This window comes from Aythya ferina (assembly GCF_964211825.1).
Source record: "Aythya ferina genome assembly, chromosome: 6".
Taxonomy (NCBI): Eukaryota; Metazoa; Chordata; class Aves; order Anseriformes; family Anatidae; genus Aythya; species Aythya ferina.
Genome location: NC_140303.1, coordinates 11,180,115 through 11,192,833, shown reverse-complemented (window position 1 = coordinate 11,192,833; position 12,719 = coordinate 11,180,115). Strand labels below are relative to the sequence as shown.

Here is a 12,719-nt window from a genome sequence, read left to right as displayed (position 1 = left end):
AGTGTAAGCTCCTTTCACCTTTAACCAGCAGTTTGTCTCGAACAGACACCCTCCGAGTCGAGTCAGAAGCTGGGCTGGACGTACGGGGTCCTCTGACACCATCATCCCGCTTCAGCTTGCTTGCCAGCGTTAGCATTACTGCTGCCTTCAGTCTAGAACAGAAATCAGAACAAAGCTGATTACCAAAACCCAAAGAACTAAGGGAAATAATACAAAAATAGGCTACGGTCAGCCACATTCTGCAACTATGATGATGTTCTCTGCACTCAAACACCGAGATGCATGCAGTTAGTGGCTGCTGTTAGAGCCGTGGATGCAGCAGGGTGTTTGAAGAATGCGGGTTTGTTTCAGAGATGAATGCTGAGGGAGTTGCAGCGTGTGAGGCCAAGAGGAAGTTCGGTTTTCCCGGAGAAAGGTCAGGCTTTCATCATTGTTTACAATCTCGTTTCGCTGCTCCATCTCCACAGCGCACCCCGGCTTCACATCAGCCCTTCAAAAAAAGAGCTGTGGAGAGAATCCAAAGCATTACAGAGAGAATCCCCCCGCTGGGACCATCCTCGCCCATGTCCCTCGTGACAACGCTTTTTGGCTGGCCAAAGAGCAGCAGGAAGGGAGGGGAGGGGTTCCTGGAACTGCTCCGCGGCGCTGGGAAGCGAGCATTGAGTCAGCGAGCAGGACACAAGGAATGGAAGGGGTCTGGGCTGCAAGGAGCACGATTTTCTTTGCAATGCACAGCAGCAACACCCAGCGCTCCTCACAGGGCAGAGGAAATTACGTACAGAGATTTGGTGGCTGAAATGGAGAGAGAGATTTGGTACACCAGTTATCAGAAGGTAACTGTGATGATAAATAACTTGCAACAAAAGGTGGGCACAAAGCCCAAGTCAAAAGGAAATGTTCCACCTGCTGTGCCCTGAGACACCCTGCCCCTGCTGGAAGGCAACTTGTTCTCCTTAACAGCATGGCCAAAGCCAAAATAATGCTAACAAGACCAATACCCTTCAGGCCCTACCACCACTAAATTGGGGTAATGTTTATCCTTTAGTCATACACATTAATTGAGCAAAATAAAGGCAAAAAAGCTTGTAAAAAGTCAGCAGCCTTTACGCAAAGTATTTGGAACAGAAGAGCAGACGGGTACGGCGTAGCAGGCACCAGGACACGAAGAGGATGCTCATGTAACACCAGCTTGCATGGCATGGAACAGAATCAGCCAAAACACGACACAGGCAAGGGAAGGAAACCACTGAGAAGACAACGAGCAAAATGAAAAGCGCCAAGGCTCGATGCGAGGTTTTTCTGGGTGCTTCTTCCACTCGTGTGAGCCAGCCCTGAAGTTTATCAGCTGGGCTGTGACAGCGGTTGTTTCCCTTGCTTATCCGCTTCTGTCCCGGAGAAAACAGGTAGCAGAAAAACCCTCCCTGGCCTGCCAGCCTCGTCACTGCTCCTCCAGGCCCTTGGGGAAGCTGGGGGGGGGTTAAAGCAAAGACCAAACGGACCCCGCCGCTGGAAGGACGCGGGGGTAGGGCAGAAGAGAAGCGACAGCTGGGTGTGGGGAAGGTGGCGATGAACCAGAGGGAGATGATTAACAGGGGCTGGAAGGGGAGGAAAACGCGTCCTGAAGCAGCGCGAAGCCAGGCGGCAGCTGGTGGGGCACGGCGAGGTGCAATGGGGTACAGTGAGGCACAGGGGGGTATAACAAGACATAATAAGGTGTAATAAGGCACAATAAGGTGTAATAGGGTACAATAAGGTGTAATAAGGCACAATACATGGTTTTTGTGCACAGGAAGGTCGGGCACAGGCGCCGGGCTCAAGGCAGAGGTTAAGCACAGCCCAGCCCCGTGCCCCACGCGGTGTTTTGGGGCAGTTTCCCCCCCGCTGCCTCACGGAAAGGCGCAGAGGGCGCCCGCGGCCGCGCTGCCCGCGGAAACCGGGGGTTAAAGGGGAGGGGGGGGGCAGCGCAAGGCCCGGCCCCGAGGCCTGGAGGGCCGCGGCCGCCCGGGGCCAGCTCGGAGCCGGCTGCCGAGGCCGGGTCCGGTCCGGGGGTGGCGGGGGGCGGCCGGCACCTACCTGAGCGCCGCGTCAGGGCCCGGCTGCGGGGCCAAGGCCAGCCCCGGGGCCGGCCCGGGGCAGGGGCGGCGGCGGCTCCTCCTCCTCCCGCAGCCGCCCGCCCGCCCGCCGCGCCGGAAATGGGCGGGGCCCCGCGGTGCCTCCGCCCCCCTTCTCCCCGCCGCCCCGCCCGCCGCTGAGATCTCGCGAGATGTGGTGTGGTGGCAAATGGCCGCCGCCATTTTGTGGGGTTGGGAGGGGGCCGCGGTGTTGGTTAAATTGTGCCATAAAGTCACAGAACTGGCAATGTTGGAAGAAATCTCCCAAATCAGCTCGTCCAACCGTCCCCTACCACCACCATCACCCACCAAACCGTGTCCCCAAGCACCACGTCCAGCCTCTCCTTGAACACCCCCAGGGACAGTGACGCCACCACCTCCCTGGGCAACCCGTCCCAGCGCCTGACATTTCTCTTTTTGAGCACAAACATCCCCTCATTCCCAGCCCGAGCCTCTGTTTCTGAGTGAAAGTGACTATTTAGTATCCTGAGTCTGGGCTAATTTCACCACTGCAATCCTTAGAAACCTGCACAATCATCCCTGATCAGGCTGTGACCCATAAAACTTAACTACACGCATAACGCTGAATTCTTCTTCCATCCCGTAGCATGCAATGAATAGGGGAACCAAAATGAAGCAATTAGAGAAGCCTCCGGGTTAAAAGGTTTGATAAAGCAAAGCCAGAGACCAGACACAAGGAAGGATTGGCAGGCTGCTATTAAAATACTTATTACTTCCTAAACATCACAGGAATAATACTGCTTCTCCTTTACTGAAGAAAAACAAAACAAAACAAAAAAAGCAAAACAAACAAACAAGAAAAGAATTTAGCTCAGTCAAATCTAGTTAATCCAGTGGAGAGCCACAACTCAGAAACCTTATAGTGTCTTAACCCTTTCACAAGGTTATTATAAAAGATTATTAAAAAAAAAATTGTTATTTGTTTTTAGACAGAAAAAATCTGCAGATGAAAAATGAAAAAAGTGCTTAGAACAAACTGCCCACTGCTCTCTGTCTTCAGCAGGGTAGAAAGCAAGAGGGAATAAAATCCCACCAAAACGTGAATATATGTTGACAGTGGTTGGAGACCATGAAGATAGCAGTCCCTTTCCTACCCATCTCCATAGCTGTTCCACACGTACCACCTGGGATGTTTAAAAACTGCCAACTTTAAGGGGAAAATAATCTAAAAAGATATCTAGAAAGCTACACCTCAGTTTGTTTTTCTTATTGCAGGTGAACCCAAGCACAAACAGACACAAAATGAGCTCGTGGCGTAGCGGCAGAGATGCAGGAGGCTGCCTGGTCTGCCTCCTCCCTGGCGGTGCCTGGCAGTGGGTGCCTGGAAATGCCTCTGCGTAATTCTGCTTCCAAACTTCCAATGCAGTCAGGAAATGAGAAGATGGCTTGAGGATAGTTGCACCTTCAGCATCAGTAAGCCAAAGCCATTTCATGCTCTGAAGCAGACTCAGTCCTACATGGCAGATCCTGTCATAATGCTTGCTGGCGCAAACAGAGGCTGCAAAGTCAACCTCAGCACTGCCATTTCCTGGCTTTTAAATGTTTGCCTCGTAATGGCAACATCCTGAAAAAGACGAGTCTGAAGGCTCAAGATACTGATGGATATCATCTGCTTTTTTGCCGGTTTGATTCTCTTGTGGAAAGCACTGCCCACTACCAAAGCTCAAAGTTCAGCGAGCAGGCCAGAGTCACAAGTATTATTATTATTTATAAGCCTTAAGATGCCCCATCCAAACTAAGCAGCCAAACTCAGCTGCTGTGTAAGGGCCAATCCAAAATGTGCTTCCTTCAGGAAAGCCAAGAAACCTCCTTTCTATTTTATCTTCAGGTACCAACAGCTGTCCTCCCCCTTTCCACAGTACGGCAGTTCAGTTAATATCTGGTGGCCGTGACCTGTGCTGGGATTAATAAAATATTTTTATGAGCCAATTCGTGAAGGTGCTGTCAACAAACTGCTGCCTCCTCTAAAGACTAATTAAAGGCGAGCCAATATTGTCTGGCACAGGCTGTAACGGTGACAGGTCCCCTTGCACCCTCCACCAGTTCCTCTGAGTAGCGATGAGCAGAACTCAGCATCTGATGTTCGGTGACCTTCTGGAACCACTTAACAGTTCCAATTCACTGCAGCGTGAAGAAAAATCTTTGAAAATCAGATTAATCTGAAGCCATGGCCTGGTTACTCATTTTCTTCAGACAGTGCAGGCTGCAAGGCAGCAGTGCTGTTTGCTGGAAGCAAGAGTCTCCTGTTCTTACTGTGGTCCTGTACAAAAGGTAGTCTGCTAAAAATGAAATTAATGTCATATTAACAAAATAGGCATCACAAGGGATACGTGGCACATGCACACACTTCCTAATGACATATTTTCTAAACTCATATTTATTCCTTCTTTTGCTTTGTGTTTTACAGTTTACTGTTTTTTTTTTTTTTTTTCTCATTCTCTCACCTCCTTTTATCACCGAGACTCAAGATTGTAGTGAAAGGTGCTCCTGAAGCTAATCCCTCAATCACTCAAGAGTGAGGAAGCCAAGATCTTGGGAAATACTTTCTGCAACAAGTAGAGGACCTTGATTTTCAAAGGCTGATTCAGTCAAACTGCTCCAGTGAAAACTTTCCCAGTGGGTTCCACCTTACATGTTTGTGCAATCAAAACTAGGTATTTTCAGAGCTGCTGAAGAGGTGAAGAGTCTTAAATTGTTCAGCACCTCAGGAAATAATTGTAGTTTATTAAGCAGTTTCATGATGTAAGATCTATATTTATATCTCTGCATCACTTATTACCTGATGACTGGTTGAAAATAACGGTAAGAAAACATTCATGTTTCATTTCCCCATCGCTGTTTCTTTAACCTGGAAAATATTCCATGTTCCACACAGCAAAATTCTGAGCAGTTCCAGACACCACCTGGTATGTCACACAAAACCAAGACTCTGCCTTTACTGGATTTCAGATAATGAGCTGACCGTTTCTCATTGCCCAGCAGCCACTGTTCTTGAAGCTAGAGAGATGAAACAAACGTCTTGCATTTAAACTATCCCTCTATGTAAGAATATTTATGGTTTCTTTTGTCCTTTTTGGTCTTTTTTTTTTTTTTTTTTTTTTTTAAAAAAAAAGCTTTTATTTAACCTGTACTTCTCTCTGCTGGATGAAGCAGAGAAGTCTGTGTTTTTTTAGAGGTATCAGTTCCTGCCTTGATGGGCAATTGTGATCCTCGTGGCTTTCCTAAGCACAGCTTTTCTGTGCTCTTCCTTTATAAACTCCAGCTCTCTATCCAAACACACTCCAGGTACTGAAAGGTGAAGTAGAAGACCCCGCCGCAAAGAAGCACCAGAAAGGTAGAGGTGATCCGAAATGAACCCTACAAGAATGAGAAGCAAGTAAGGAGAAGGAGTAGAAATGAGAAAAGAGGAGCGAGGACTTTCACTAGTGGAAAATCGCTGGGCAAAGTGCAACACTGACAACTTTCCTAAAAGAAAAGTAAAAGTGGAACAACGTCATGCTCTTCTCCAACACCTTGGGGCGCTTGCTTAGTCAGAAGGGAGGGCGGGGTGGGAAACAATGGGACGTAGGATGACAATGATGTGATTACATCCCACATACCATTAAGAAACTTGGCCTTCTCCCTCTCCTGCTCCCTTGAGCAATTAGCCTTGCAGATGCTGCAAATTAGCAGCGCGCTGTTCTCCCTCCTAACAGCCTTGTCAGCCTCACTGGGCTCACTCGAGGAGGCTCAGAAGTGCTCTGCAAGTCAGGAGAGCTGGGATCGCATTTTGCCCACAGAAGAGAAGAGGTTAAACCTTGATAGAAAAGGCCACATGTTTGTAAGCCTTTATGGAGAGGCAGGTTAAGGATGTATCTCATTTGTCTCTCTTTAGGTAGGGCATCTGATTTTAAGGATGGAGATGAAAGCATCGTGGTACCATCGCACCAACTGCAGTGGTTAAAGAGGGAAGGAAGCCAGGGAGCATGCAGCACAGAAATCCCTGGCGTGGCAGGAAAAGTGCTCACCAGGTCTTTGCTTTCTACCTCGTTTGCTTCTTTGGGTTTAACCCTGCTGTCTTTTCCCCCCTCCGTCTCTCAAACACGAGCATCGCACTTTCATATGAAATCATGAGAGGCTGACCTCTCACACCGCCCCCAAAAGTGGCTGTGGAGCATCAGAGAGGATGCTGTGCGACAGGAGCTGTAGCAATGGGCCCTCACGCTATTGCAACTGCTAATATGGGGCTAGATAGCTAAGAAAAAGTGCATCTTTCTGATGTGAGGCACCTGGGGTGGTGGCCACATGCAGGGCTTTGCCTCCCGCACCCTTCAGCTCGCATCCGCTGCGAGCCGTCTGGAAGAAGAGCAGATCCCTGTAATGTAATTGTGGTCACAACGGCAACGTCAGAGCGTTTTTCCACACGCCGCTTTAATGAAGTCGCATTAAAAAGGGGTTTTAGGAGTTCTTGCAGTGTCACCTAATGGGAAGCCAGCCCCTAAAGTCACCGTGGGTGGTTTGTGAGCAGAGCACCGGGGAAGAAACACGCCAAGAACAGGGGAAAATGGCCCTGTAGGCTGTGTCTCCTGATGAACAGCTGGGATTTGGTGTGTATTTTATAACAAACAACCTTGCAAGCCTCTGATTAAATCAATGTTTCTCTGCTGATACCTATCAGGCACGGCAGTGACCTGGAGTTTAGCTGCTGCTTCCTCGGAGCACTGCTAAAACCAGGGAACGAAACACTGGGGTGATGCTCTGATTATGAGGCCACGTTTTGCCTGCAGCCCTAGAACAAAAGAAAGAACCTTTCTTCCTCCTGGTTTGTTATTATTTGCCTTTTCATCTTCATTTTTTTTTCAGTGAAGCTTTTCTCCATCAATATTTCTCATTCGTTCCTTCTCAGAGGTCATTACCTTTGTCTGTCCAGTCCATCAGTGCCGACCCCGACGGCTTCAGGCTGTTTATCCGAAACAGGCAGAGGGCTTTGCTGCAGCCAAGGCGAGGAAATGGGGCTGGGTTGTGGCAGCAAAGGTAATGCCCAAAAGGAGACTTCTGGAGTGCAAAGGAAGCAAGGAAGACAATCGTTACTAGCTCACACAGCAGCCTCGAGTCCCAGCAGCTGTCAGCAGCCACCTCCCAGCCTGTTCTTCTGGTGCAAAGCACTGGGAAAAAAAGAAAAAACAAAAACCAAACAACAGCCTCTCAGGTAGCTGCAAGTCATCCGCACAAAAAGGTGAAGGTTTTTTGTCAAACGATCTTTCATGTCAAAGCAGACTGAAAGCAATTGGGTTTCCTTGAATCCCCAGGCCCGTGACTAAACGATTCCTGGTCCCAGTGTGATTTCTGAGAGATGGGAGCTGTTATTCTGAATTATGAAATGCAATGAAATGAAGCGGGAGGAGGAGTTACAACATCGAGAGCACCAGCAGCTAGCGTATTAGTAAGCAAGGAGTTCACTAGTGATTAAGGTTTTTGTTTTGTTTTAAACAGAGCGGCTTGAGCTATCGTTACAGTGCTGCAGTTAGACAACTCAATCTGTAATCCTCTATCTTGATCTCTTTCAGGAACAAAAGAGATTGAAACAAAAGCCCTGCCCAGGCAGCAGCAGGAGGCACAAGCAGCTGCAGCGTTTGTCAGCTACCTTTTGAGCCAGCCAAGTTTAAGAAGCTCAGACCAGGAAGAAGGAAGACATCCACGCTGGAGGTCAGTAAGGGCACCTGGAGCATCTTACTCCAGAGCAGGCACTTCATGACTTTTCCTGATAGGCACAGCTCACAGACACATTTTGGGTTTGCTGCATAGACAGCCAAGCACTTTTACCTGGCGAGGGTCTTCCCATAAGGCTCAGGGTAAAAAAACAAGTCACAACAAACCCCATAACCCACTTTATTTCCCCTCCACCCTTAACTCTTGGACTTCTCTGCAACGTGATGTCTTTCACGTGGGGGGGGGCAACGACAGCACAAAGTGGCTGTCCCACAACAAGCTGGATAAGGCTTTTCCTCCCCTCCAATAGGAACAAAATAATCTTGAGCAAGGCCTTTCTTCATAGCCCACTGTGTAAGAACCAATTCCCTCTGTTTTTTTTTTTACCTGCTTTTTCAGGTCCTTAAAGCTGTTTTCCTACCAAAGCGATGGGCCGTCAGTTTTCATTTTCCTAGCCATGGTTCATGCTGCAAAATCCCTCTTCCTGGAAATGCTCATGACTCACCCAGACCTGTCCCCGAGCAGCCTGCCCTGACTCCAGAGCTGGACCAGATGTTCTTCAGGTCCCTTCTGGCCTGAATGGGTCAAGGCCATAGCTCAGAGTCTCCAGGAAAAAGAACTAGAGGCTTATTTTGGCCACTCCTCGTGCAAAATGCCCTCAAAACCAGCACAGTCCCACAGATGATTATCTTTCCTCTTTAATTCCAGTATTAAAACACCCTCTGGCAAAACCTCTTCTTCCACAACACCCCCCTTTGCCCACCCTTTACTTGTATCTGCAGCAGAGGAACGAGCAAATTGCTCGCAGCTGTGCAGAAGTCTCCAGGGTGAGCCAAATCCCCTGCAGCCAGCACCTGGGGGGTCCCTTCCCCTCGGTGTCCCCCTGCAGCACCATAAATCTGGCATCAGCAGGTGGACCGAGGTGTTGCCCATTTCTAAATGCCCAAGTTTCTCTGTGGTGTCCTCCCCACCCCTAAATAATTCTGACAGGATGATATTATAACAAAATATAGGGAAGACAGGATGGCGGCTTGTCAGTTTTATGGTATCTGTTTTATTTTTCATGTTAAATAGCGTACAAAAATATATTATCTATGCAGGCAAACATACATAATACAGTGTGCAATAAATAGCAAGCTCAAAAATAGATTTCTTTAAAAACAGTCAGTGTTCTGACAACCAGCAAAACAAAGACGTGCAATAAATAATAAATTCTGAGCAGTGCCTGTCAGAAGGGGCATTGCTTTACGTCTTCCTAAGACGTTATAAATACAAAATTAAAAAAAAAAAAAATAAAATAAATAGACAATGACTGAAAAGACTGTTAAAAAATTGCTCCCTGAGCTCACGTAAAATAGCCAAGTGCTTAAACAGGAAAACGCAGCCGGGCATCCGTCAGGCAAGGCAGGAAGAAGAGGCTACGGGCACCGCTCCGGAATGGCCACGCAGCCCAGGTCGTGCAGCACTTGGAAGAGGTGGACGATGGTGGAGTACTCCAGGCAGCTGGCGGTCTCCTGGGGAGGGAGAAGAGGAGGTGAGCACACCGCGGGCACGGATGGGGCTCGAGCCATGGCTGGGGGCACCATGGGGAGGCCTTTCTGGCCGCTTCTTAATGATTTGGACCCAAAGTGGTGAGGTGTCTGCCAGGGGGCCCCTGAAACCCCATCAGCCTTCTTCCCCAGCCTCCTGTCTTACCGTCTTCTTGGCCATCTCCAGCTTCTGCAGCCAGTGCCTCAGCTTCCCAGAGGGCTGATGCGAAGGAGCCTCAGCGGCCACCTGCAAGGAGAGCGTGCGGGTAAGGACCGGCGAAGCCCCACGGCACTGCCACTGGCACTCGTCAGTGCCACTGAGCTGGGGCCACTTCCCGACCCAGGGGGACACTCACGCAGCCTCGCAGGTCCTCCCGGGCTTGGGTGAAGAAGGCCAGGGGCTGCTGGCTCTTCTCGGCCAGCTTGTGGACCGTGGGGTGTGCCAGCACGGCGATGGTGAGGTCCAGCTCGGCTTCCACCAGGAGGAGTCGGTCGGGCACCTGCGGGCAGGAGCGGGGTGGTTACGGACCCTGATGGAAAGCCACCCCGGGGGGTGGGTGGAGGGGGTCTCCCTTCCCTGGCGTCACCCTTACCGACAGCTCGTTGGGTGTCCACTTCCGATTGAAGAGCCTGGTGCTGCATTTGGAGTCCTTCGGCATGATGTCCTCCTGTAACACAAGAGGGGTTGGGGGCAGGTTAGAAAGCTGCCCTTTGGCTTGGGGCTGCGTTGTGCGACCCCCGTCCCCCTCCTGAGCTCTGAAACCAGGACGAGATTCAGCCCAGCCCCGCAGCCCCAGGTTGCTGTCGGTACTCACGTAGTACTCCCTAAACTTCAGCACCTCCGCCAGCTCGGAATACGCCGGGGATCCGTACTGGGAGAGGCGGCAGCTCTTCTTCAGGGCAGCCTGGGGGAAGGCGCCCGCCAGCAGGGGCCCCAGGCCCACCACCAGCACCGCGGCGAACACGGGGCACAGCATCTTCGTGTCCAGCTGCGATGAGGATGCAAAGATCCAGAAAGACGGGAGGAGGAGGAGAGGACGACCGGTGTGCGAACCCACGAAATCCCTCGAGACGCCTCGAGTCCTCGTTTCTCGTGTCCAGAGCTGTGCTGTCGCTCGATCCTGCCGCTCTGCCCCATCTCCCCGGCTTTTAAGCAGCCGGGCAGTGCCGCGCTTTCACCTTGGCAGGAAAACCCGCGGCGCGGCGGCTCCGCGACAGGAAAGTGAAAGCGCCGGGCGAGGAAAGCCCAGGCTGCAGGTGTGCCTGCAGGTGAGGGCACTGCAGGGACGTGGCAGCTGGGAAGGGGCTGGGGGTGTGGTGGGATCCTGCGGTGCCGTGTGTGGGTTTTCTTCTCCCTCTCCAGCGGGATGTGGGAAAGGCGAACGCGGCGCTCCCATGGCAGCCACACAAGAACACGCCTGCACAAGGAGAAGCTGCGCCTTCCTCGGGGCAGCCTGAGCCCTGAAGCCATAATCACACTCCAGTTTGTGCGTTCGTTCATCAGTGCTTGTGACAAAACGTACCCGTGTGTGTGTGTAAAGAGCAGCTCTGCGCTAGCGCGGCACCGAATAACGCGCTCGCCTGTTTGCCACCGTAAAAATGCACCCACGTAACCAAAAGCTGCCCTCTCCTCTAGGCAGCCTGAGGTGAGAACCAATAAATGCCTTTTGTTTTATGTGTTAATCAACCATTCAATATGGCAAAGTATCCCTGTGTGTGTATAAAAAGCAGGGGCAGCTGCAGCAGGTGCGTGGTTTTGGCTAACACCTGGCTGGTGTTAACACAGCTCTGAGCATCCCGTGCCAGTGCCCGGAGTACAGAAGTGTTTGCGGGTGTTTAGGCAGCCTGCCACGTGTCCGGGGTTGTGCCCACAGCCTGCTGGCCCCAGACACAGAAATAAAACACAGTGGGCACGGGTGGGACTCCCACCAGCCTCCCCGCAGCAGCAGGTTGTTAACAAGGTCAGTAATTAAAAGCCTGAGGCGCAGCCAGGGCTTGGTTCGTTAGCTTGTGCTCTCCATGAGTGGGAAATTCTCTTTCCTTTCTGTCCAGTTAAAGAAACAAACAGATTTGGAGAAAAAGTTTTATTCAAAGCAGCCTGCTCACGGTTGGTAACAGCTGTGGAATACAAGCCCGAAGCAGCACAAATAACGTCACATCAGCTTCCCAAGCAAGGCAGAGATCATCAATTATACAAAGTGCTGTAGCAAAATCCCAAGGGGAGTAAGAACAAACCCTTCCCCGGTGGAGGAAGCGTGTGTCCTTGCTGTGGGGCCACCCCTGGGATGCACCCTTGCTGCATCCCCGACGTGGCCGGAGCATCGTCCCCTCCTGGCGAGGAGGCAGAAGGGGCGACAAGCCAGGTCACCCTTCCCTCAGCTCCAGCTCTGCTCCCGCGGCCCCATCCCCATTATGATCCAAAAAAACCCCGCAGAGCCCATTGCTGGCAGCGGCGCTCAGGGGCAGGAGGAGCCTCAGGTGCTGCTCGTTGGGTTTGGTTCGTCATCGCTGCGGCGGCTGTCGTCACGCACGTGCCGCTGCTGGCTGGAAGAGCAGACGGAGACGTCACGCCTCTGCGCAGGGAATCCCAGGGTGCCAAAGGGAAAGCAAAAGCAGAGCAGGGATGCACGCAGGGATGCACGCTCCACGTGGCCTGGCACCACGGTAAGAGCGGTGAAACCCCAAATTCTGCTCAAGCAAGGGATGCCTCGGGCAGCGACACCGCGCTGGGACGTACCCCGAGCCCAACTGCATCGGGCACGGCTCCTCCAGCTCGGCCACTGCAGCGGGGTGTCACTGCACAGCGTCCCCCAAAGCCACCATGGGCTGGGGACACCGTGCCCAGCCCAGGGGGCTTCAGAGCAGCAGAGGCAGCAGCCCCTCACCCATTTGTTCCATCCCACAAGCAAAGGGGCAGCTATGCCGCGTTAAGGAACTGCTTGCTCTCAATTTTCATCAGCCGTGCTGTCAATGTATCGAGCACCACAGAAGTATTTCCACGTCCCGGTCAAGAAACAGCTCCAAAAGCCATAAAAAAAGCAGCGTGAAGGCTGGCTCAGCGTTTTTCCAGAGCAAGGAATCCCAAGCACACAGGAGATTCCCAGGTATGGAAAGGAAAGCGAAAGGGGCAGGGCTGCAGGCTGGGTGCTGAGCCAGGTGAGGAAGCGCTCCGTGACTCAGCGGGAGGCTGGCACGGGGCTGGGGCAGGACGGAAGGGATGGGACGGGACGGGGCTGCTTCTTCCCACCCTTCTTGGAGCTGGTCGGACAAAGTCTTGGAAAAGCCCCCAAAAAGGAACAAAACAGCCCCAAAAACGCAAAAAGGGGCAACAAACCATGGGCAACAAGCCGGAGCCCTGCCCGCCGCCGTC

General features: G+C 51.7%; 2 protein-coding genes and 2 long non-coding RNA genes across 10 annotated transcripts in view; 1 reads left to right on the top strand and 3 right to left on the bottom strand.

Moving 5' to 3' along the window:
- Positions 1–2,173, bottom strand: part of UBE2F (ubiquitin conjugating enzyme E2 F (putative)) — a 60,108-nt gene extending 57,935 nt beyond the window's left edge. For all 7 annotated transcript variants that reach the window (XR_014694438.1, XR_014694439.1, XR_014694440.1 and 4 more), the window contains exons 1-2: positions 2,074–2,173; positions 19–152 (exon numbers count right to left, since the gene is read on the bottom strand). Coding sequence is in view for 3 of the 7 variants with exons in the window: in XM_084523967.1 (XP_084380093.1) it covers positions 19–136 (118 nt within the window). In the remaining 4 variants the exon portion in view is untranslated. The remainder of the gene's footprint in view (positions 1–18; positions 153–2,073) is intronic.
- An 824-nt stretch (positions 2,174–2,997) lies between these two features.
- On the bottom strand, positions 2,998–9,114 carry LOC311438926. The gene is made up of 2 exons (XR_014694436.1): positions 8,208–9,114; positions 2,998–7,276 (listed from the first exon to the last, which is right to left on the bottom strand). It is a non-coding gene; the product is annotated as an uncharacterized lncRNA (long non-coding RNA).
- LOC311438927 lies at positions 7,466–10,275 on the top strand. The gene is made up of 4 exons (XR_014694437.1): positions 7,466–7,817; positions 9,195–9,354; positions 9,537–9,615; positions 10,186–10,275. It is a non-coding gene; the product is annotated as an uncharacterized lncRNA (long non-coding RNA).
- Positions 9,239–10,593, bottom strand: LOC311438925 (interferon lambda-3-like; the record flags this gene model as incomplete). Its single annotated transcript, XM_084523966.1, has 4 exons — positions 9,943–10,593; positions 9,706–9,849; positions 9,516–9,596; positions 9,239–9,334 (listed from the first exon to the last, which is right to left on the bottom strand). The coding sequence occupies exons 1-4, from the start codon at positions 10,324–10,326 to the stop codon at positions 9,239–9,241; spliced, it is 705 nt and encodes a 234-aa protein (XP_084380092.1). The 5' UTR covers positions 10,327–10,593.
- Positions 10,594–12,719: the final 2,126 nt, after the last annotated feature.